The 25,322-nt window shown below is 38.9% G+C and overlaps 2 protein-coding genes across 10 annotated transcripts in view; both read left to right on the forward strand.

Annotated features, from left to right (window-relative positions):
• The first annotated feature begins 2,240 nt into the window (after window positions 1-2,240).
• On the forward strand, window positions 2,241-7,403 carry uchl1 (ubiquitin carboxyl-terminal esterase L1 (ubiquitin thiolesterase)). 2 transcript variants are annotated; one of them, XM_007229273.4, is made up of 9 exons: window positions 2,241-2,673; window positions 2,787-2,798; window positions 4,693-4,821; window positions 5,138-5,273; window positions 5,394-5,479; window positions 5,756-5,803; window positions 6,128-6,197; window positions 6,433-6,491; window positions 6,663-7,403. In XM_007229273.4, exons 1-9 carry the CDS (start codon window positions 2,641-2,643, stop codon window positions 6,744-6,746), a joined length of 657 nt encoding a protein of 218 aa, XP_007229335.1. In that variant the 5' UTR covers window positions 2,241-2,640; the 3' UTR covers window positions 6,747-7,403. The 2 variants fall into 2 exon arrangements, with proteins under 2 accessions (XP_007229335.1, XP_022537361.1); XM_022681640.2 differs by lacking the exon at window positions 2,787-2,798 and having other exon boundaries at window positions 2,242-2,673.
• Window positions 7,404-8,433: 1,030 nt separating this feature from the next.
• The window catches only part of limch1a (LIM and calponin homology domains 1a), a 70,897-nt gene continuing 54,008 nt past the window's right edge, over window positions 8,434-25,322 (forward strand). For 3 of the 8 annotated variants that reach the window (XM_022681650.2, XM_049472201.1, XM_049472198.1), the window contains exon 1: window positions 8,435-8,828. In XM_022681650.2, coding sequence (XP_022537371.2) covers window positions 8,736-8,828 — 93 coding nt within the window. In that variant the 5' untranslated portion in view covers window positions 8,435-8,735. Of the gene's footprint in view, window positions 8,829-25,322 lie in introns of all 8 variants that reach the window. The other 5 variants (XM_049472200.1, XM_049472202.1, XM_049472199.1 and 2 more) reach the window with 5 other exon arrangements.

Genomic DNA, 25,322 nt, shown 5'->3' on the forward strand with positions numbered 1-25,322 from the left:
TTTTTAAAACTTTATTCGGCTCTATTCAAAAAAGGTGTGGTTATGGTAAAAGGGCTGCTTATGGGCGGGACCAATAACAGACCGTCAGCTCCGCTCCGCCCCGCTCTGCAGTCTGTGACCGCGAGGCAGCCCTCAGGGGCGGGGTTATTTAAATGAGTAGGCGGTCTCTCCACAGCCTTTCTCCCTCCTCTGGTCTCTACTGCGCAGACTCTGGTCTCTGAATCGCAAAAATGGCGGAAGATTTTGGCTTCATTTTCATTGAATGAATGGGAACGGCGACACGGCGTCCATCTTTATATACAGTCTATGGTTTTTAGGCTTTCCCGGTCACGTGACATCATTGCGTTCAGTAGCTCCTCCATTTCCACTCGCTTTCGTGTTTACATTTACGCATGTCCAAAGTTATTTATGTTAATGATGGTGCGTAGCAGTGGACAAAAAGCTATTTTATTAAACGTCAGGTGATGAAACTCTGAGATGTGCGTCTGGATGGGACTAGAATTACCGGAGGACCACAGAGGACCACTCATGAATGTAGGTGTTCTGGGTTAGTGTTGGAGATAAAAAGTAGCTCCAATTAAAAGTTTATCTTTTGCTTCTACAGATCCATTACAACCAGTTTATTCATTCAAATTATTTAATTAATTGTTTTATGTTCTCTATACCGTACCAGTCAAAAGTTTAGACACTCCTTCTCATTCAGTGTTTTTATTTATTTTATTTTTATCTTACATTATGAAGATTATAAAGTCATGCAGGCTATATAGGAACACATAAGGAATAATTGGATAAACATAAAAGAGTTTCTTAGGCTGCTAACTCTGATGAACTTTTCCTGTGCTACAGAGGTAACCCTTGGTCTTCCTTTCCAGGGGTGGTCCTGATGAGTGCCAGTTTCTTCATGACGTTTTTGAAGGTCTTTGCAACTGCTACTTTTAAAACTCTTGAAATGAGGCTTAAAATATAATGTAACATATTGAAATTTCTTTTAAAATATCCAGCTTAGGACCAGATCAGATACCAGGGCCCAGAACATCAAATACCAGGGCACGGATTTATGCATCTTGGCCCTTATCTGAAACGGAAACACTGCAGCCTCTACCTCAGCTATGTGACAATCGACGATAGATAGTTATGGTATATGCAATTTCAGCCAAAGAAGTGCAGGTACTAGCATGCTGCTACTGTGAGGAGCCACATGCCTCAGATAGCTGCAACCTACAAAAAGATGCAGATTGTCACTCTTGCGAAAAGCAAGACCACCCTGCACATATGTGCAAGTAGGAATGATGGGATATATATTCATTAGGCTGGGCTGTTCTGTATCGAAGCCCATTCCCACCATTAAATTTTATTAAGTAAACTGCTATCTCAATATTTTGACATACTAAGCCATTATTTTGAGATTGTAAGTCGATATTTTGAGACACAATCTCATTATTTTGAGATAGTAAGTCATTATTTTGAGATACTGTGTTATTATTTTGAGTACTAAGTCATTATTTTGAGTACTAGCTCATTATTTTGAGATAATAAGTCATTATTTTGAGTACTGCCTCATTATTTTGAGATACTAAGCCATTATTTTGAGTACTATCTCATTATTTTGAGATACTAAGTCATTATTTTGAGTACTAGCTCATTATTTTGAGATACTATCTCATTATTTTGAGATACTAAGTCATTATTTTGAGATACTAAGTCATTATTTTGAGATACCATGTCATTATTCTGAGTACATTATTTTGAGATACTAAGTAATTATTTTGAGATACTGTGTCATTATTTTGAGATACTGTGTCATTATTTTGAGATACTAAGTCATTATTTTGAGATACTGTGTCATTATTTTGAGATACTGTGTCATTATTTTGAATACTGTGTCATTATTTTGAGTACTATCTCATTATTTTGAGATACTAAGTCATTATTTTGAGATACTGTGTCATTATTTTGAGTACAGTTTTATTATTTTGAGATACTAGGTCATTATTTTAAGGTAGCAAGTGTGCTTGCTTTTGGGGGTTTTCAATCTCAAAAGAATTACTTAGTATCTCAAAATAATTACTTACTTTCTCAAAATAATGAGATAGCAGTTTATAATAATATATGTAACATAATAATATATATTTTTTATTTAATTATTTTATTTTTTAGGTGGCGGGAATGGGCTTCCATAGTTGTGGGCTCTACTGGCAGCTTCTAGAATCATCATCTGACTGTGGAGCGGTCTATTCCTGCAGCGCGTGCGCGGCGCGTGCTGGCTGTTATGATTTAAAATTTGGCGAAAAGTCCGTTACTTTTTTTTCCGTTGCCTTTTTTTCGCCGTTCTTTCGTTATTTTGCGGTATTTCTTCGTCCGGCGCTGCAGCCGCGGACCGGGCGAGATTTGTGGGTCCAGACACGGTCCAGACACACACCCACCACCCCCCTTCATCTGAGGAGAAGTGGAACATGACCGGCCGCATATCAACCGCGTGCGCTGACGGACGCTGTTAGAGTTTAGCTAGTTGGATTTCTCTGTGTTTTCTTCTTCTTTTGTTAGCCTGGTTAGCATTTACCTCAGAGAAGGAAAACGCGACCCTAAGCTAATCTAATTAACTGTTAGGTTATAGCTAACTGTTACTCAAAACCTGCGGACATGGAGTGGAAACCGATGGAAATAAACCCGGAGGTTTGTTGAATTTTGGGCTGTTGCACTTGTTTTACTAGGAAAAATGCTGTTTTTACATTTTCACATAAATAACGTTAAAGTTAACTGTTGTATGTTTTTCTGTCTGTTTGCAGATGCTAAATAAGGTGGGTCTCTAAATTAAGCTAGCTGAGTCATGGTGGCTGAGAACTGACTGAGTGTATGAGCGGTTAGGTTCACTAACAGTGATGGATGGATGGATGGATGATGAAGATGAAGATGATGATGATGATGATGGTGGTGGTAATGGTGATGGGGTGACTCGGGCCAGGCCTTGCTAGTTGCACAATAGATGGGCGTAGGCTCGCCTACTTGTACCTGCTGAGATGGAGAGCAAGCTTAGCTAAGCTAGGTTAGTTAACCTGACAGGATAGAGCAAAGATTAGCATTTATTTTAGCTTAAGTCACCTTTTAATTTAGTAGATATTAGCTCTGCTTTCCGTAACTGTGGTTCATTTTAATCTTAACCTGGCAGTTATCAGGCCAGCAAACTACCAAACTTGCTAATAAACAAATATTTAGTATAGTTAACCGGTTATTAGACTATTTTGTGAGGTGATTTCTTAATTTATGATCTCGTAAAGGGTGTGTTAGCAAGCTAACTGTCTAGGTTAGCTAGCTAACTTAGCAAGCTAGGTTAATAGATGGGGATGACAGTGCAGTCTGTGTGTATGGAAAGCCTTTTTAGCCTAATACAAGAACAATAACAGTGACCTCCCTGAGTCCCTCCCTGACTACAAAAGTAGCTGTATTATCAGGGAGACATGTCTGTAAAATAATTTGCACTAGTCATATTTTTACAGCAAGTCATTTTAACCTAAACCATAACACGCCCAAACTCTAATATAATAAATAGTATAGTATAAATTCTAATTAAACCTTCTAACATGCCTTGTCCCGTATACAGGCTACAGGTGTAGGTGATACAAATCCCTTTTTTCTGCAGTAAAATAACTTATTTACATTTTGAAATCGATGAAATTGATTCCAGACCAGTAATAGGAATCAAACCCAAAGACAAACATAATGAAACTAAAGGTTTCGAATACCTGAACCATTTAAGCTTCATTCAGGAAAATATTGTTTTTTTAGGAGTAAAGAGCACATTTTATGATTTTATTCATTATATTTTGACAGCAGATTTACTTTAAATATGTCTTTTTAAAATATTTTCTATTACAATTATGCGTTTAAGTTATGTTCCTTATTAAACATGAAAGCATGAAATGCTTGAATAGAAATCCTCAAGATTTTTTGATGTAATGTCAGGCAGACTATGCGAAAAGTCCTGGCCTGTTAAGGGTTAAGAAATCAGCTGTAAAACTTGTACTAGTAATGATGTCAGATTTACTAACCTAGGATGATTTTTTTTTTCTTCTCCCCCTTCAATGCAGTTTCCACTCCCTGTATGCTACTAATTGATTTATATGGAGTTTCACTTTCTCTATCATTATGTTTTACAAACCCTACAAACTCAATTTCATATATCTCAGATTACATTAAAAATGCAGTACAACTGTACACATCTGGGATTACAATTTCCACTATTAAAAATATTATTATAAACAAGACATGAAATTCCATGCAAATCAGTGGTAATGCGACTACTGAAATATATACACGGCTGATTTATCTGCCTACCAAGAATGCATTTATAGATCTGATCAGATAACCAGAAAAGGTTTCATAGTTAATATCTGAATTGAGTTCAAGTTACCTGTCTAACTTGCTAACTGCCAGATTAGAGTTTATAATGGTTTACTATTCAGCCTTAGCACATCGGTTTAAAGTTTATTCACTGCTTTTTTTTATTATTGTGGTTCTGCTTAAGTTATGCTATAGTTAAGGTGTAAAATTGAGGGTGATCTACCTAGCTAGCTAGGTAATTTTATATGCAGATTGAGTCTCTGATGACTGACGACATCACAAGTGTGTTAACTAGCTGTATGGGGATGACCCTGCAATCAGTGTATGTCTGTCTGTTGCTGACCGTTCGTGCAGGTGCTGGGTAAATTGGGGGTAGGAGCAGACTGGCACTTTGTGGACGTGCTGGGTTTGGAGGATGAAGCATTGTCTGGGGTGCCCACGCCCTGCTGCGCATTGATGCTGTTGTTTCCTTTAACACAACAGGTATGTGCAAACACACCCACATGCTCACATGTTTTATATTATATAGTTTATTTAGTTTAGTCTGCCAATGATTGTGATGCACTAACATCAGTTGTGTTTGGTTACAAATAAAAATATAAATATTTATCTTTACAATAACACTTTGTTGTCATGCTGCTTAACCCTTTAGCAGCTGGTGTCTGGAAAAGCAAAACTGGCCATGCTCCCTCTGGCTGGCATAGGTGGCACCCTCTCCCTTAATTATTGCCTTTGTAATGCTGGCTCGCAGAGATTTTTGTTAGCTAATGTATGATTCTCCTCCCTCTGCTTCTTTCAGCATGAGCAGTTCCGCTCTAGTCAGTCAGTGGATGGCAGTAAGGATGTCTACTTTCTGAATCAGACTGTGGTGAACTCCTGTGGAACTGTGGGATTACTGCATGCTGTGGCCAACAATCAGGATAAGATGACATTTGGTCAATAATATTACATTAAAAAAACTTTTATTTTCCGTTTTGATAAACAATATCTGTTTAAAGTGCCTCTCTTCAAATGCCTTAAACTCTTCATTGAAACTTTATTATTTTGATCTATAGAAGCAGGCTCTACCCTCAAGAAATTTCTAGAAGAAACAACTGGGATGTCCCCCGCTGATCGTGCTAAACAACTGGAGAAAAATCAGGTACTGATCAATATCTACTGTGTTAACTTGGACTGCAGTGAAATAAGAGCCTTGGCGCTCCGTTCCCCATCTTTGTTTGCCTTGTGTAATACAAAGCTCTAACAGCAGATGGCACCAATGTCATACAGGAGCTACAATTGATCTTTTCAATGAACAGTATTGTTTTGTTTAGCTTTATTTTCCAACTATAAATGAAAGATAATTAAAGTACTTGAGTTGTTAAGTTTTAAAGCTTTCTTTTAATGTACTATTTCCTCCTTCTATCTCCATTTGCAGGCAATCCAGCAAACCCATGATGAAGTTGCAGCTGAGGGACAGTGCCGTGTAAGACAGATTTCTCTCAGACACAGACACTCGCACTCACCCAGGTCTTACATTTATTAAGGGCTTAATTTATTTAAAATATCATAAATCAGTCTCTCAAAGGTCTCTACAGTTTTTTTTTGTTTGTTTGTTTTTTTGTACACTTTCACACATTGCATTTCTCAGTTTTTAAATTATAGCATACTAAACTTTTTTTTAAAGTACAAGAATTTCTTAACTGTACATTTTGATGTTTGTTTTTAAAAATTGTTTTGTCAAAATACTTACTATGAAGTCTGTAAATATATGGTATTTTAATACTTGTGCTTTTTCTTTATTTTTTAGCCTGAAGCAGACAAAGTGAACTTTCACTTCATCACCTTCGCCAATGTTAGTGGTCAACTTTATGAGCTTGGTAGGTTGTCTAAATCATTGTGTGGTTATTGTTGAATGGTGGTGGTGGTGGTAGTAGTAGTAGTAGTAGTAGTAGTAGTAGTAGTACATATTTGATATATTAATTTTTTTTTTGAAAGCCTACTTCCTGGATTTATTCTTACTATTAATATTTATCTTTTATTTATTTTTATTAATATTACTATTTAGAAGTGTGTGTGTGTGTGTGTGTGTGCGCGCGCTGTGTTTGCTTACAGATGGCAGAATGGAGGGGCCTGTAAAACATGGTGCAACAAAGCCTGAGACCTTTATCATGGTACTTTTTATTTTATTACCATAAAGTTTCTATGAACTGGTAAATTTATAATAATAAAACACAAACATATAAATAGATTTCTGTATAAATAATTATTTAAATATTGCTCAAAAATCATGTTCAAACCTCATGAAAACTGTTTTTAATCAGTCCTTGTGTTCCTCCTCTTAGGATGCTGCAAAGGTGTGCCGTGGCTTTACTGAGCGAGAGAAAGGAGAAGTGCGTTTCTCAGCGGTGGCTCTATGCAAAGCCTAAAGATGACCAAAACCACACGGCCAAGCAAGGAGCAGCCGACCAAAAAAAATCCCCACCTTCACTGTCATTCCCTTTCAGGCCAGAGCACAGACGTCCTGCACAGTCTCGTCAAAACTGCCTGTTTGCCTGCTGGTGAATCTCAACACTGCTATATCTGTAATTAATCTTAGCATTTCAATCTGCCACAACTGCCAAGCTTTTGTTCTTGCTCTTGGTATGTTGTATTTGTAGTTTTTGCACAAGTGCCTTATTGGGCACAATTGTTTTCTTTTTTTGTGTTTAGTTTGTTAAACTGTCAACTTTAATCTTAAGGAGTGTCTAGTTTGGATCTAATGTGTACAGTTAGGTCATCTGGGTATAATCTGGATTGCGTGTGATCTGATGAGCATGCTGTACTGGGTTTAGTTGATAATAGCTGTGATGTGAATAATAGATACTGTGGGAGTTGCTGTGATGCTGTTCTGTTTTATTCCAGAACTTTCGTTGCCTCTTAAAGCCCAAGCACTTAGTATGTATGTATGTGTGCCTGGATGAGTGAGTGGATGTGCGAGAGAGTAAAAGCAGACATGTTTATCCCTTTTGTTGCACACAGGGAATGTGTCTCCATTGCTGTTACTGTTGATGGCATTGAAAAGAATAAAAAAATGATTCACTGGAGTGTGACTTTGTTTTTTGTCTACTGATTTCAAGTAAAATTGTGGTATAATCATCTCTAAATTGACTGAGTGTACAATGCTAATTTACCTCAAATTTTGGAGCTTGCAATAATGTCAAACCTGTGTTTACTGTGTTCCAGTTAAACATTTCTAATATTTTATTTTTTTTTTACATTAAATTAAATTAAATTAATAAAGAAAAAAAACGCTCATTTAAAATCGGGCGGGTATCTACACCTTATAATATAATTGTTATTTTAAACCCACCATATTTAACATAAAATATTATGTAGCCCTCTAGAATTCCCACGATATTTAATACATTTTGGAACAATTCTGAAGTTACAATACAATTTTATTTGTGCTTGCTCAAAGTAGCTATGAGTGTGACAAAAATGTGTTCAAAATGTCACGTAGTGAGACACTTAGAGCCAGAGATAGACACTTAGAGAAACATAGAGACACTTAGTGAGACACTACGAGATAGAGATAGACACTTAGAGAAACATAGAGACACTAAAAGCCAGAGATAGACACTTAGAGAAACATAGAGACACTAAAAGCCAGAGATAGACACTTAGAGAAACATAGAGACACTACGAGGCAGAGATAGACACTTAGAGAAACATAGAGACACTAAGAGACAGAGATAGACATTTAGAGAAACATAGAGACACTTACTGAGACACTTAGAGAGAAAGCTAGAGAAACAGACACTTAGTGAGACATCTAGAGACGGAGAGACACGTTGAGAAATATAAGAGACAATTAGAGAAACAGACAGGAGAAACAAACACTTACACAGAGACACTAGAAAGACACTTAAAATTTAGAAAGGGAGACAATTGAAGAAACTTAGAGAGACAAAGATAGAGACACTTAGAGATAAGCAGAGACATTTAGAGAGAGAGAGAGAAACACACTTAGAAAATCATATAAACGGAAATAAAGAGAGGGTGGGGGAGAGAGATGTACTGTCTGGACTCCTCTATTGTCCTTGTGCATTCCTTTCTCTGTGCGCGCGTTCTCGCCAGGCAGCAGCCGCGACTCGCTCTGGTCCTGTATTGGCTGATCGCTGTGCTCCGCCGGTGTGTGTGTGTGTGTGTGTGTGTGTGTGTGTGTGTGTGTGTGTCTCATATTTTTAGCGCTGCTCGGCCTGCCAGTGCAGGGCTCGCGCGCTCGCGCCGCTCCGGTCCCGCAGTAGCAGCAGGAGAAGGAGGAGGGAGCTGTGTGTGAACGCGCGCGAGCTGGAGGCGTGCTGTGCAGGACATTATAGCGGACAGTGGAGCCCCGAGCTCGAGCGGACCGGAGGCGCGTTCCCGCCTGTGTGGAAATGGCGAGTCCCAATGAGGAGCAGCAGCATCAGCACGAAGCCGGAGAAACGAGCCAGGAGCCCGCCGTGCTGGAGGCCCAGAAATGGATAGAGGTGCGTGACTACATGCCCACCACCCAGCATCTATACATATATACAGGCTACAGTCTCATGCTAACGCCTGGGTACACAGTCTAGTCTCTTTAGCTAACCAAACATAACCATCTTTTTAGCAAACCCCATATGCAATGCAGTTACTCTCTGTCTTCAATAACAAAAAATATTATTAAATGGCCTGTGCGTGCGTTTTGCACCCGAAAAGCCTATAGATTAGCAGTTTGTACAGAATACCTCATGATTCATCACAGGCAAAGGCAACAGTCATCAACCTTGAGCCCCTCTAAGCAACTGTTTGAAATGTGTGGATGTGTATTAACAGCTGGTAGTTCAGGGGAACTGTGTAAGTCAAGATGAGATCAGTAAGACCAAGAAACTTGTGTGCTGGTAAGAACCTGCACTGAAAAAGTTTAGAATAAAAGTTTAGTTGAGTCACAAATATGGTGCACAGTTCCATTGTGCATTTGTGTGTGCAAACATTATTTTGTACACAAAAGCCATAGGGAGAACGAAAGCTTTCTGCCGACCTCATGCGATAAAAATGGAATATTAGAATATTTTCTAATATTTACACAGAGAATATTTTACAGCAACATTACTGCAATCAAAATGGAACATTAGAGGAACCTTTCGAGAACATTTCTTTAGGTTTTCTGAACATTCTAAGACAATATTTAATGGAAGCTATAATATTGTTGCTATTAAGGTTGAGGTATTCTGCTGGGAACTTGTTGAAGTTGAGGGAACATTTTACTGCAATGTTACTACAATCAAAATAGAATGTTAGAGAAACATTCTGAGCAGATTTGTTACGTATTAAGAAAATTTAAAGACAATGTTCTGGGAATGTTAAATTGTTGTTAGGAACGATGCTAGGAACATTTATAGTCCGAAAAAAATATTTTACTGCAACATCACTCAATACAAATTAAACGTTAGAAGAACTTTACAATAATGTAATTTCAGTTATTGTAATATGTTATAAAAGAGAGAGTAGTCAGAACACTTCAAGACAATGTTTTATGAAAGCTATTTTATTGTTGCAAATAAGGTTGAGGTGACATTCTGCTAACATTCATGAAACTTAAGAAAAAAGTTACATTCTGGGAATGTTTAAAAATCAGATTCAGATTCACATTGATAAAAGATTTTACTCCAACATTCTTTTAATCATAAACCTCTCCTCTCAACAATTTATTTAATGTAAAAAATTGAACGTTGGAATAATATTCTGAGAATAGTTTTTTTTATTTCAAGACAATGTTTTATGGAAGCTATATTATGTTGTAAATAAGGTTGAGGTGATGTGCTGGAAATGCAAAACTTAAAAGTTTTTTTAGAGAAACTTTCTAGACAACGTTCTGGGAATGTTAAATTGTTGTTACAAATAAGATGTTAGGAACATTCATGCTCCCATAAATATTTACGTTGAGGGAATATTTCACTGCAACATCCCACAGTAAAAATAAAACATTAGAGGAACTTTAGTTCTTTAGAACGTAGTTAATTTCAGTTATTATATTATGTTATGAAGGTGAGAGTAGGCTAACGCTGGGTTTTATGCCACAGTAACAGTGCTTTATATTTAATGGCAGGGCACATAAGTCTTACGGGCTATAAATATTGCACACCCCCCTGTTGTGTGCGTGCGTGCGTGCGTGTGTGTTTTAAACGTCCCTTCCATTGTGGGTGACAGCGCGTGTCAGCTTACAGCAACGGTGTGCTCGCGTTAACGTACGTGCGCGAGATTTGCGTTCTCTGCGCCGTTGTGACGTATCTGAGCGAATTATTTAGCGCTTTATTTGCGTGGTGTTTTATACCGTTGCATCAGTCTTGACTACCGAACAGCTATGTTTGCGTAAACACCGAGAAATACGTCTGTTACATCTGTTTCGTCGCCACGTATTCCGACAAGCCCCGCCCACTCTGAGCTGTGATACGGTGCAGTGACTGCAAGTCAGAACAAACAACCAATCGCGGTGCAGGGGGCGCGCTGCCGCTGGCAAATCACAACGCAGGAGTGTGAAGACGGGTGGGACGGACAGAAAACCAGAAAACACGCGCAGTCTCTCACGGACCCGCCCCCTCCTTTTTTCCCGCGTGATTCCCGTCACCATGGCAGCGCGCATGCGTAGGAAAACACGTACGCATCTTTGATCCCCCTGCTTGTGTGTGGGTTTCTCCCACATCATCACTAACGCTGTACTGAACTGGTACCAGTTAGTCCATTGGTCTTTCTGTTGGACTCTGAACTGGTTTCCTGACCTGTTTTCTTTTTTTTTTTTTGCCTTCTTGTCTCATGGGGTGTGATTGGATTGGTGGGCTTGTGACGTCACTGCTCTAGATTTGAGTGGGTAGTAGATTGGCGATGTTGTTTCCTGATGACAATAAACTGTGATGAGGGGATTCTCTGTATTATCTTTCTTGTGTGTTTCTCTTTCTCCCCTGTCTCTCTCTCTCAGTCTTTCTGTCTAACGTCCTCTGAATCTCTCTCTCTGTCTTTCAATCTCTGCATCTTTCTCTCTCGTTCTCTCTCTCACTGTATCTCTCTCTCACTGCATCTCTCTCACTGCATCTCTCTCTCTGTCTCTCTCTCAGTCTTTCTGTCTAACGTCCTCTGAATCTCTCTCTCTGTCTCTCAATCTCTGCACCTTTCTCTCTCGTTCTCTCTCTCACTGTATCTCTCTCACTGCATCTCTCTCTCACTGCATCTCTCTCTCTGTCTCTCTCTCAGTCTTTCTATCTAACTCTCTCTGCATCTCTCTCTCTCTCTGTCTCTCAATCTCTGCATCTTTCTCTCTGTCTCTCTTTCTCTCTCTCACTTCTTTTTCTCTCTCTCACTCTGGGCATCTGAAAGAAAGACACTTTTTTGTCTACTCCCTAACTGCTTATGTGTTCCTTTATAGTTTTAAAGTCTGTATTGATCTACAATGCAGTGCATAATGCACATGAAGAACAAATATGAATGAGAATTTGTGTCCAAACGTTTGACTGGTACTGTATGTAAATATCAATAGGCTAGCTAGAGATACATGTTAAATGTCCTCATAAGTGATCTTTAAATCATACCTATCTGCTTAAACTAAACAACTTGCATCTTTTCTTTGCTGCAAGTTCTTCCATTTATTTATTGCCATATTTTAGGGCCTTATCGCCCACCACTATTGCTTACAGTATTACAATATATTGAATTATACCCCCTGTATCATGATACGCATCATATCACCAGTATTGGCAAAACTAAATGCTAATGACCAGCATGATCAAAATCAAATAAAACATTGCAGCATATTTTATACTGGTGACTAGCTGGTTGACTAGTTAGCTTACCAGTATAGGCTATACTTTTCTGTGGATGACCAGCTTATCAAACAGTTTGACCATCATTTAGCAGCTTAGACCATCCGAAACCAGGTAACTGCAAAATCAGGTCTTGAGCTGGATTTGTCAGCAGGGCAGTTTATATGAATCAGACTACTCTACAGTAAACCAATAACTGTGTCCAGCAGTTTCAGGCAAGCAACTTTGGCAGAAATCATATCCACATTCACTACAGAAGGCCCCAAACTCTTATCCTATGTGTGTGTGTTGACACAAATACAACATACCAGCCTGGCTCTAGCCACAGGCTGTAGAAAATAGAGCGAGTCAATTCTCTTTCTGTCCTTTACCCTAATTCTCTCATTTGCCAGTAGTATGAGTGTCACACTTCCCTACTCTCCACCTATATGAACTAAAAAAAAAAAACAATAAACACTGATTAAGCATGACATTATAAACACCTCATTGTTTTTCTACACACATATATATTTTTACACATAGTTCTATAATTACAGACTGTAGTCCTGTATCTGTTTCTCTGCATTATCTCTTATTATCCTAGTTTGTTTTTCACTGATCAGGACCCCACAGAAGTGACCACCACAGAGCAACTGCTATTAGCATTATTATTATTATTCTCATTCTCAGCACTAGTGACACTCTCAGCAGTGCTGCTGGAGTTTATAAACACTGTGTCCATAGTCATTGTTGGCATTGCTGTGTACCAGTTTTGCACAGTGTAGCACTGTAGTCCTGTGTTCAAAAGCCCTTTGTCCTGAATATTAAAGCCAGGTGTGTTGGGTCAGAGCTCATCAGGGTCGTAGGACCAAGACTGGGGGTCCCCCTGGCCTGTATGACGTGTGTGTATGTGTGTGTGTGTCTGAAGGTATGTCAGCAGTAAAGGCAGAAGCAGCTGTGATGGTGAGTGCTTCATAAATAGCCAGGCTGAAATAGCCAAGCCCCCCCTGCTGCTTCCAAAGAGCTTTAACAGCATTAGAAAAAAAACACACACACACACACTCACCCAAACACACACACACAGCACATTGAGGGTGACATCCTGACAAAGCCAAGGAAGTATTGTTCATATTTTCTGACTGGTGATGACACCGTGAGTGCTGTGTGTCTCCTACTTCTCCTACTTAACACAAAATGTGGAATTATGGGTAGTAATTGAAACGGATGACCTCGTTTCCAGCGCATAGGTGTGTGTGTCCATCTGTAAAGGGGTTTGTGGGACATTGTCTGGATAATTCTGAGATGAAAATTCCCACAGCAGCTGTCACTAGTCAGGAACGGACAGTCCTGGCCTATCATGTTACAGAAACTCCACGGTTCCTCTGCATCGGCCTATCACGTTACAGGAGGCCCAGCGTTTCTCTCCCTCGGCCTATCAGGTTTCAGAGTGTTTCTCGCTCGCTCTTTCCATATTTCTGAAGTAGCTTGCTGGTGAAAAACCACAGATAAATCCACTGAGGAGAATGAGAATGAGGATGGGGAAATAAGTACTAATGGACTTCAACATGTTGTCCATTTAGATATAAGGGACTGTAATGCATTTTTGTATGTTAGGGCATGAGAAAATATTAATATCAGTATTAATATTGGAAAATCGATATGTTTAAACCCCGCCCACTAAAAAGCAGCTTTGTACTTTGTGTCTTTCTCAATAAAGTTTATAAAACAATTGCAAAATACCATCTTGTTTGTAGTATTGCATTATATTGTGATATAATAAATCATAAGGTGAATAATATGCTCTATTGTGATGCGTATTGTATCACTAAGTTCTTGCCAATGCACAGCCCTATTAGCATTGTGGCTAACCTGCTCCAAAACTGCCAATTCTAGCTGCTGTCCCTCGTAGCATACCAGCTCCAACCCTGCTGAGCCTGGTTGTTAGCATCATGGCTAACCTGGTTTAGTTAGGAATTGTTGGATAATTACTTTTACTTTAATGTGCAGTATGGGATTTAGATTTTGTTTAAACATCTTAAATCTTAAAAATTGTTCGAATTTTATATCATGTTCATGATGTTGCTGTTGAAATATATAGGATAGAAATCAAGCATGTCCTCTTTGAACCTGTTTTAGCTACGTCATCATGCAGTATGTTACTCTCTCTGTGAGACTCCTATCCTGATGTTGTATTAAAGTGCATGAGTTTGTGTGTGTGTGTGTGGAGAAAAATGAAAAGCTGAAAAGCTGATCTGTACGTTTAGGTACAGATGGTGTTGTGACCGTATGACAACATACAGCCAGCTGCCTCTATTCACTCACCCACACACACACTCACAGATTAAGGCACACAGCTGTTGCAGTGGGAAATGTTAGAAAGACACAGCACTGAAGCTGCACTGCAGATCCATATGTGACGGTGTGTCTGTCATCAGCAGATACATCAGAACATCAGTACAGTTCACACCAGTACTTTCTACCAGTAATTTAAAGCATGCTACTGATGTAGGTAGCTATTTAGCTTGTCCTATTTTTCCTATGTGCACCAGCAGGCAGTTCATTTAAAATAGACATTTAGAGTCTTTAACTGCTTGGGTTAGGTGTCTGTCTCGATAGTAGGAAATACATTGTTTTCCTCCCTGTCATCTTCTTCCCCTTCCTTTCCTTGTCCCACTTCCTCTCACATGCAGTTGTCATTTAGACCTTCCTTTATTTTTGGCTTGCCTTTCACCATAGCTATGGAAAAGTCCTGTTTTATCAAACGTTACGTTACATTACACTTTTTGTCATTGACTTACTGCAACTTTTAAAACTAGAGATGCATGAATACCTGTACTATGCTGATTTATTTGTATTCGTAATCGCAAATGAAGCTCTGATACCATTATCCAATACTGTGAGCGTAGTGTACATTGCTGCACCAACAGACAACTCTTATTTCTGAAGTCTGAATTATAGATATTCAGCCCTTAGTGTGACAAAATTTCCGAAGCACAAAAACATGCTTGTTCGTTTTATTCAGACTTTACATTACACTTTTCTCACTGACTGACTGCACCTTTAGAACTAGAGATGCATGAATAGTGAAACAGGTATTGGGTATTTACCTGATTTCTGCTCGTTTACTCGTACTCATGATCACAAACGAGGCTCTGATACCAGCATGCGATACCAATAGCAAACGAGCATTCAAAACTCAATATGGGGTGATCAAAATACAGCTCTGAAAAAAATAAGAGACACTTAAAAATGATGAGTTTCTTTGATTTTACCAAATTGAAAACCTCTGGAATATAATCAAGAGGAAGATGGATGATCACAAACCATCAAACCACCAAACTGAACTGCTTGAATTTTTGCACCAGGAGTAAAGCAGCATAAAGTTATCCAAAAGCAGTGTGTAAGACTGGTGGAGGAGAACATGATGCCAAGATGCATGAAAAAAAAAACTGTGATAAAAACCACCAGGGTTATTCCACTAAATATGATTTCTGAACTCTTAAAACTTTATGAATATGAACTTTATTTTTTCTTTGCATTATTTGAGGTCTGAAAGTTCTGCATCTTTTTTGTTATTTCAGCCATTTCTCATTTTCTGTAAATAAATGCTCTAAATGAGAATATTTTTATTTGGAATTTGGGAGAAATGTTGTCTGTAGTTTATAGAATAAAACAACAATGTTCATTTTACTCAAACATAAACCTATAAATAGCAAAATCAGAGAAACTGATTCAGAAACTGAAGTGGTCGCTTATTTTTTTCCTGGAGCTGTGTATGCTTTGAGTAAAATTTATTTAATTTTTGTTTAGAAATAATGTGACTCTGTCACAACAAAACTGTAACAAAATGAACTGTTGCATTGCACTACTTTACACTAAAAATGACAGTATATTATTACATAATGCTCTTGATTGCTTACTTCTAAGTATTACTATTAAAATTGGCTGGTACAAACAGGTCTGAAAACAAAACACAAGTCTATGCGGATCTCTATTTAGAGCAGCTATTTATATCAGAAAACTACTCCAGTTTCTTTAATTTCATGTTAATGCTCACTTTTTATATTTTAACTTACCTGTTAACTGCTGGGTTTAGTAGATCTATTAGAGCAGGAAAATCATTAAACTGTACTAGACTCCACCCCCTTATAGCCCACCCTGATTTAAACCCTTAGGCTGGATATGTGATCTGGGTCATCTGGCACTAATGAAATACACTTGATTTAATTTGGTGCCGTATACAGAATAATCCTCCTGCTCTGGGTCTGTTGTAGTCTGGGTCAGTTGTGTTTCTCAAATCCAGTTCGAGAGCGCTCATCGTATGGCGGTTTTGTGCGTCCCTTACGCTACGCATATACGGGGAAAATAGACTAATTCTAAGGATCGATCTTGAGTTTATATATAAATCAATATCGGATCATTTAAATGAACATCGATTTGAATGGAAAAATCGTTTTTTTAAACACACCCCTACTTTTATGTGTATTATATACCTCATATTCAAAAAACAGTTAGTATTAGTCACTATAGTACACAGTTGGGATGTACTCATATGTTACAATAGACAATAATACAAAAAAAAGGGAGGAGCTACTTACGTCTTATGTGCAACAGTGGCTGGAGATCTGCAGCACTTCTTGTTATTAGTACAAAACAAACTACTGCATTATTATTATTTTGTGTATTACCCTGCATAACCCACACTGTTATGATTAATATACGGTATATATACAGCATCTGTACTGAATTTATCATTGCGCACTCAAGTCTAAGTTCTAAGTTTGAAAGAGTGAATTGTTAAAGGTTTAGTCGTGAGATGGATGAAAGTCTGGAGGAGATGTTATGTCCTTGTGCTGAACAGTCTGGCTGATTCTCATTTTGTTTTTTTAGCACCGAGCGAGAGAGGGAAAACGAGCGAGAGGAACAGGGCTCCCGTAGAGAGGGGGTGAGAATGTGCAGAAAGGGAGAAAGAAAGAGGAGCAGTGTTGGGTAATTTGTCGGGGACGGGGGGCTTCCACATACTTTTGGACTACACTGTTCCAGACGTGTTTCCTGGCAACTCCTCTGAGTGTGTGTGTGTGTTTTTGTAAGTGTGAGAGTGTGTGTATGTGTGTTTGTGTGTGTGTGTGTATGGGGAGAGGAATGGTCACGGTTCCTCCTCAGGGCCTGTAAAACAAAGATGTGTTGTGTTATCCTGAAGAGATCCACGCCACAGATTTACTTACAAAGATTATAAACTCGATTATGATCATTGTTAAGCCTGTCGTCTATAACTGTTTATGTTTGGACAATATATTGTCCAAAAATATAATGTTTACTAGTAAACAATATTCTTGTCATTTTAAGATTTTTTAATTATGTGCCACTGATATAATGATACAATATTAGATTAAAAGTATAAAGCTTTGTAAGAGCTATTAACTTGTCGATGTGAACTCCCAGATTTATCCCAGAATAAGGAGTAGTTTCTTGTGTTTGTTCACTGTGGAACTCTAACTCACTCTACCCCGATCTGACTCGCTCTAACCTTGCTCTACCTCTTTTTACCACGCTATGCTTCCCTACCTTGCTCTACTTTGCTCCATCTTGCTCTACCTTGCTATGCCTCACTCTACCTCGCTCTAGAACACTCTACCTCACTCTGCCACACTCTTCCACACTCTACCTCACTGTCTGCACTCTGTGTCCACTGAGTCCGGGAGGTAGGCTTACGCTACCTCCCGGCCGCTGCGCTCCTCCAATGAACGTCGCCTCGCTTTGCCAAACATTCACACAAAGCAATCCAGACTGTTCTCATACAGAGTTCCCCAATGGTGGAACAAACTACCTTCTACTACCAGATCAGGAGAATCTCTCACTATCTTTAATAAACTCCTGAAGACAGAGCTCTTCAAAGAGCACTTACTCTCCTAACACCTCTAACTAACTACCTTCTACTACCAGATCAGGAGAATCTCTCACTATCTTTAATAAACTCCTGAAGACAGAGCTCTTCAAAGAGCACTTACTCTCCTAACACCTCTAACACACTAACTACTTCTAACCTCATTTCCTTCTTCCCCTCCTTCACTCAGTTGTTTTTACCTTTAAACTTATTTTACATTGTACTTCATTATTGTAAGTCGCTTTGGACAAAAGCGTCTGCCAAATGTAATGTAATGTAATGTAATGAATTCATTGTGGAATTTTGCAATCTGTAGTTTTGCAATCTCTTCCTCCATATTACCTTTTAATTTGTTCTTGTAAGTTGATTTATCATGACTTCATTTCAAGATGAAATTGTGTGTATGAACAGTACTCTTTTAAAGTTCACAGTGCCTTGTTTTTAATAGTCAGGGACCTTGGAATTCTACCAGTGAAGTGTGGAGCTGCCATTAGGTTAGTAATGGTATAATATTAGGGTAAAAGGATGGGAATATTACTCTTATGTGCATGATGAGATATGATTGGGCATGGAGGTATACAGGTTGAATTTGCTGAAAGTGTTGCAGTCTGTTTGAGACATTCCTGGTAAAGCCATGCTGTGTGTGAGCGAGCAAAATATACTGCTGAAAAATATTGCAGAGCTGTTAGTTGATAATGAGCTAACAGTTACTGCTCTACCACACCAATGTGTTTCTTTCTGGTGCAATGTGTGTGTGTTTTTAAACGTTTTTATTAATAGATTTATACCATTATACATTTATAATAGGTGTCTAAGCAACTACAGCAGCTCAGACACCTACATACACTCCACTGGCACCGCCGTCACTCCTCCGCAGTGGAGCTTTTCTTACAGTGAAGGTGAGGGAAGAATGTTGTGCTTGTGCAGAGAATATTACAAGCATGTGGGAATTTTGAGAATTTAGGAAAAGAGATCTTGCTAGAGGATTATACACATACACACACACACACACACACACACACACATGGACACACAAACTGAAACACTGAGGTCTGTGTATTAGACTCCCACTAAGAGCTACTCAGCTTATTGTTTCACTTCATGAATCGTTTTTCATACAACACTGTTCGCCTTTTAAGGACAGATACCATTAAATTGCCTTTATGTATGATTCTCTTGCTGTATTGCACCTCTAATATATATTTTAATTCAGGCTTATTAAATTCAGGTCACTTCTCTGCAGCGATGTATAACTGTTCCCTCTCTCTCTCTCTCTCTCTCTCTCTCTTCCAACCCTCTGAATTCAGCTCAAAATAACCTTGCTAATGAGGCGATGAGTTAAAAAAGGTCTATTAAAGGAGTTAAATGAGACCGCCATGCTGTGTAGTGCTATGGTCCTACATGAGTCTGATACGTGTCATTTAGTCACAGTGATTTCACCAGTGGAGTTCCATAGGGCTCTATTTTGGAGCCCATTTCATTCATTATTCACCTTATGTAAGACAGACTTTGCTAGCACTAAAATACAAAAGATACTTATCAAGACTTAATTATTCACATTTAAAAGAACTATTATGTTAAAACTAGTGGTGTCAATTGATAAAAACCTTTTTTATTATTTGAACTGTGCAGTACATCACAGAAATCTTTGTTGATGCAGCTTCTGAATCTGCTTTTCACTATTTTCCCAGTCTCATTTCCTCACACTGGGTCGCCGGGTATAGAAAACAGCATGCAAACAGTGTGCTGAAGCAATGGAAATGCTCGATTTGACTATTTTTCTGATAAATTGATTTTTCTGTAATCACTGAGCTTCAGTAAGGTTGCTAACCCTAGCTAGTGATTGGTGGTAGTTTACCACCACACCTAGAGCAGAAGAGATGTTGGACATTGAAACCTATACATTCACTGATCAGTTACAGAGCAAGTTTTGATACTTTTTAAGTTATGATCTTTTAATATGCCGAGTAAAAGTTTAACACAGAGCTTTAGCATTAAACAAGGGAGACTGAGAGAGAAAAATGAGAGAGAAAAGAGTTTTCATCCACATTTCAGCATAAATAAAAAGTTATTTACTCTGCAGTACTGATGCCGTGTTTACATCGCTAAATAAAACCACTATTACGTTTACAGGTTTTGAAAAAGAGTGATTTTTTTAAGTTAAATTTTAACTCTGGACCAAACTCAGAACATGATTATTTTGCGTTAAAAAACAAACATAAAAATGAAACAAAGGTACACTCCATTCGATTTTTCACCAACTCTCTTGCTGCAGCATTTCACCACGTGTGGCTGACATTCGCAGTGTTTTTTCGATTCGTTTCATTGTGAAAGAAGGATCGTGGGTCACGGAAGGTCTCGAAGGATACATCCGTCACGTCCGCTGATTTCACAGAAATGAAGGACACATTTTTTAGTGATGTAAAGCTGAAGAAACGGAGCCTAAGCTTTGGGACGCAGCTGTTCAGTATGTGTCAGTGTTTGAGTCCATTGCTGAACAGCACTGAATTGCGTTGCTATGGAGCTAGTCAAAGATTGCAGTTTTATGTAATTAAAAAAATGAAAATATATAGATAACTATATATTAAAATACACTAATAAACACACACATTTAATCTGGAAGCACTGAGGTTCCATGTGGGAGATGATGAACACAGGAATTTTATGCAAGAGAATTACACAAACGTGTCTCCTCGGCCCCCCACATATCCTGAGTTACACCCACAGATGCACAGGCGAGGTTTGTGTAACAGACTCACAGTCTTTTTGGCTTGTCTAAAATTAGCGTTAGCACAGCTGCTTAGCTTTTTCTTTTTTTTCTTTAGTTTGAGGTGGGTGCACAGAGGGTCACACACTGGTAGAGTAGAGAGTTCTGTCCAAGAGGTGGCCATCTGAAATGAAAAGTTTTCCAACAGTCTTGAAGGAAGGAGTTCCCAGAGGTGTTTATCAGCACTTGTTGGCCCTTTGCCTTCTTCACTCTGCGGTCCAGCTTACCCCAAAAAATAGGCTGTTGGCGGGGTGTAAGATACCAATGAGCATTGTGACACACCCTGCACATCTTGCCTTAATATCTCACAAAAGCATAATGGAAGAAAAAATCATTCACATGCACTAGTATTTACCTTTTCCCCAGTCAACACCACAAGTTGTTCATTTCATTCTAGATAACACTTCTACAGATCTTCAGGTCTTCAGATCGGCCTGTAGCCATTTCTACAGGAAATTTCTATGCTAAAGCTGTAACTGCCTGAAGAAGCTAACAGGATGATTACTCTCTCTCTCTTTTGTCTTACAGTGCACTACTGTCCTGCCTGCCCTCTTCCTTTCATCCCCTTTTCCATTCACCCTTTCACTGGCCTTCACTTATACAGCAAGGCAAAGGAAGAAGGCAAAAGCCAGGCACCATCTATATCTGCAGTGTGTCTGTCTGACACAGTCAGATGGCCTATTTTCAGAAGTATTTTAAGACACTAAGTCTGCAGAGATGCTCTCACTCCTCCTTCTCGCTCGCTCGCTCGCTTCCTGGTCCTGCCCGCTGGTCCTGAGGCTGTTGCTAAGGTGATTGCTGGCCAAAATAGCTCTGATCAAGCGCTATTTCCACTGCGTGCAGCGGCTGAGGCGCTTAGTGATGACATCATGGAGCTAGTCCAGTATAAGAATTGTGACGGAGAAGACCCCTGTGAAGTCCTAGACCCCAACAGTACGCAGAGGGATTCCTCCGTTTAGCAGAGTGAGAACAGCTGCAGGGTAAATGTGGCTAGCTGTGTGTCAGGCTTTAAAAAGGTTGCCAGTACAGTAATTGTTCACCCTTTTTCTTAATAATACAGTCAGTCAGCCAGGACAGGTAAAAATTTGTATTTTAAGTTTTTATTTAAAATGAAGAGAGTAAACCTTTGGTAAGGAATATGGGTTGTCAAATTCTGTGGATTCTATTGGAAAAGTGGGCGAAATCGGTATTGGAGCTGATACAGTCATATTATTGGATTAGTTGCAGTTAGAAAGTAGCTTGCTTCCCTTGTAGTTAACACCATAGCTTCAAGTAACTGTTTTATGGAGAACAGAAAACTGTAACTAAACTAAAAGGACAGAGCCAGAAGGTAACATAGACACAAGGGCATCCTGAAACACTGGCATCCCTCTGCTTCACCATCCAAAAACACGAGTTGTGTGCAAATGGCAGGGCTACAGTACTAACATCTCGTTTTACTGCAGTTGTCACCGTCCATGAACGCCTGCATCTGCAGCTTTTATCTAAAGAGCATAAATCTCGTAGTTAACACTGTAGCTTCATGCTTCATGCATTTTCCCCCGGATATGTCCTTATTTTACTGAATATTCACTTTTTTTCTGGACACATCCTCTTTTTAACGGACATGTCTTCTTTTTACTGAACTTGTCTTATTTTAGGTAAACATGTTTTATTTCTACTGGACATGTTCTTTTTTTATTAAACATGCTTTATTTTTACTGGACATTCTCTCTCTCTTTATTAAGTGTCTGGAATTTCACTTGACTTTCACATCATGTATTAGCTTTTAAAATCATCTCATACAGTTTAACACTGGGTGCGTGTGTGTGTGTGTGTGTGTGTGTGTTGGACTGTCAGCAGCAGCTGTGTGTGAGCTTGCTTGGCAGTGGTGACGACTGCTTGTCTGCCACCAGAACTTTTATTTGGTTCTTCCTGAAAGTGTCATCACCAGTTATCTCTCTCTCTATTACACACTATCTCTTTTTCTTTTTTTCTTTTTTTTCCCTACAGCACTCTATCTCTTATTACTACTGTTGCTTTGTCAATTTTTATTTTTTACTTTCTCTTTTCATCTTTTGTTCCTTCTCTACTTTCTTTCTTTCTTTTCTCGTCCTGAAAATGCTAAGTAATATTCATTATTCAGATGGTCTGTGTATGTATTAAGGGTGTGGTATGTGTGTGTGTGTTTGATGGAGAATACATTTGGAAAAGCCAAAGGGCTATTTCTGACCCCGTGACCTGCAAAAACCGCTTAGCTCTAATCCAGACGTTGTGTGTATGTGTGTTTGTGTGTGTCACATTGTGTCTGTGTATTGTACGGATTGTGCAGTACAAAAAGTACAATTTTTTTTTTAAAAAGGCTTGATTGAGACAGCAGTGCGAGAGACATTTGTGTGTGTGTGTGTGTGTGTGTGAGAGAGAGAGAGCGAGGAAATGTGTGAGGAAGTGTGTGTATGAGTCTGCATGAGACCTAATTTCAGTCTTACCCTTGGTTTACCTCCAGTACATTCATTCCAACCCTTTCTCTCCCTCTCTCCATCTCTCTCTCTCTCTCTCTATCTGTGGGTGGATGGGTGTGTGTTAGAATAGACAGTGACCTGTATACCAGCACTAGCGCACATTGCAGTCAGCAACAGCTGCAAATCTACACGACAGGAAATCACTCCCAGACCCTCACACAAACCCCCTCAACCAGGAGGACCCTGTGAGCTTTAATATGAAGCAGAAATCACACACACGGACAAGCCAGTCCAGTACCCAACGCCTCTTCTTCCACAGCAATGCTTTTGTAAAGTGTAGAGCAGGGGTGTCCAAACTTTTTTTGTTGGGGGCCAGAAGGAGAAATATATTTTAAGTCACGGGCCACATGGCGTAATAAAACTAATTTTTTCCTGATTATTTCATTTACACAGCATTTTACTTGACTTACTATCTTTATCTTTGACAGTGTTGTGTAAACTAAGATTTTTCAAATTGATGTTTCATTTCATGATGTCTCTTAATATTAAACTCCTTAATTACGGCAACTTTTAGACTCTTTGGCCCGATTTTCTGCGCTAGAAATGCGCACCCTCTCCGCTTTTAGACTCTTTGGCCCGTTTTTCTGCGCTAGAAATGCGCACCCTCTCCGCTTTTAGACTCTTTGGCCCGTTTTTCTGCGCTAGAAATGCGCACCCTCTCCACTTTTAGACTCTTTGGCCCGTTTTTCTGCGCTACAAATGCGCACCCTCTCCGCTTTTAGACTCTTTGGCCTGTTTTTCTGCGCTAGAAATGCGCACCCTCTCCGCTTTTAGACTCTTTGGCCCGTTTCTGACACCTAGCGTTCAAACTTTGAATCTCACATTATAAAAACCTGCTTAACAGCGGGCCAACTTTCATTCTATTTCTAAAATACCTTGCGGGCCGCTTGAAAAAAGGAAACGGGCCGAAAATGGCCCGCGGGCCGTAGTTTGGACACCCCTGGTGTAAAGCATATGGGTTTGCATTGTCTTGTAGAAAAATGCATGGGTGGCCATTCTGAAGTTCTTGGTGTACTTTGTTCTGCATTGATGTGGAATCACAACAGTGTACTGGCTTTGGACTTGCTGATTGCTGATACCAGTTTGGACAATCCTACTTTGATGTAAATACATGTTTTACACTGTGTGATGGCTTATTCCATGGTTAACTGGTTAAGTTTTTTTTCAACAAACAATTGTATTGTAGTGCTTGACAGAGCAAATTTATCCAAAGTAGAGTATTCCCTCTCCCATGTGGTTCTGCTATTGTTCAGCTATTGTTAAATGATGGTTTCTGAGGGTTCAAAAATGACGAGTTTTTAGCTTAGTCTTGTGCCCTTGCTGCCCAATTCCTTAAATAGATTAATGATACCTTTTTATATTTTTTTATTTTATTATTTTTTTTAATTAATGACCTATGTCCTAAATTGCTCCCATCCCAGTTTTAAATGTGTTGCATGCCTGAAACAGACCAGTTAAATGGTGGTAACATTCAACCAGTTCTTTATTTAATGTTCTCTGTGTTGAAGTTCCTCCTCTTCTGCAAGGCAGACTTACTGTGGAAAAGCCAGAAAAGAGAGAGGAGAACAGGAACAGAGAAGAAAGAGGAAAGAAATCTGTGGGTAGAAAAATCTGCTCAGCGGATATCATGCTGCTCAGGAGAACAATGGTGTAGTCTTTTTTTTTTTTGTTAATGAGTTGTGTGTGTCTGTGTGTGAGTGTAAAGTGTTGTTTAAAAAGTCTTTTCGTTTTTAAGTATGAAACTATGCTGCACATTACCAGTCAGCAAGCCATCAGCAGCCAGAGTCTGAGCGAGAGCACAGTTTCATTTAGGGAATGTCGGGATTAGGAAGTCTTAATGAGTGGGTAAAATGGATTATAATTAGTTACTAAATAAACATAAATAAAATCAAAATATTAATTGCAATTTTAGTCAAAAGATATTTTAAGATGCTTTAAAATAACAGAATACTAATGCTTTAAATGTTATTTACAGACGGCAAAAACATCCTCATGGAATGGAATTTTGCTGTTATTATTACAGAGACATGTGGTCTATAGATGAATAGACCACACACACA

Source organism: Astyanax mexicanus, chromosome 25 (genome assembly GCF_023375975.1).
Source record: "Astyanax mexicanus isolate ESR-SI-001 chromosome 25, AstMex3_surface, whole genome shotgun sequence".
Lineage (NCBI taxonomy): Eukaryota > Metazoa > Chordata > Actinopteri > Characiformes > Acestrorhamphidae > Astyanax > Astyanax mexicanus.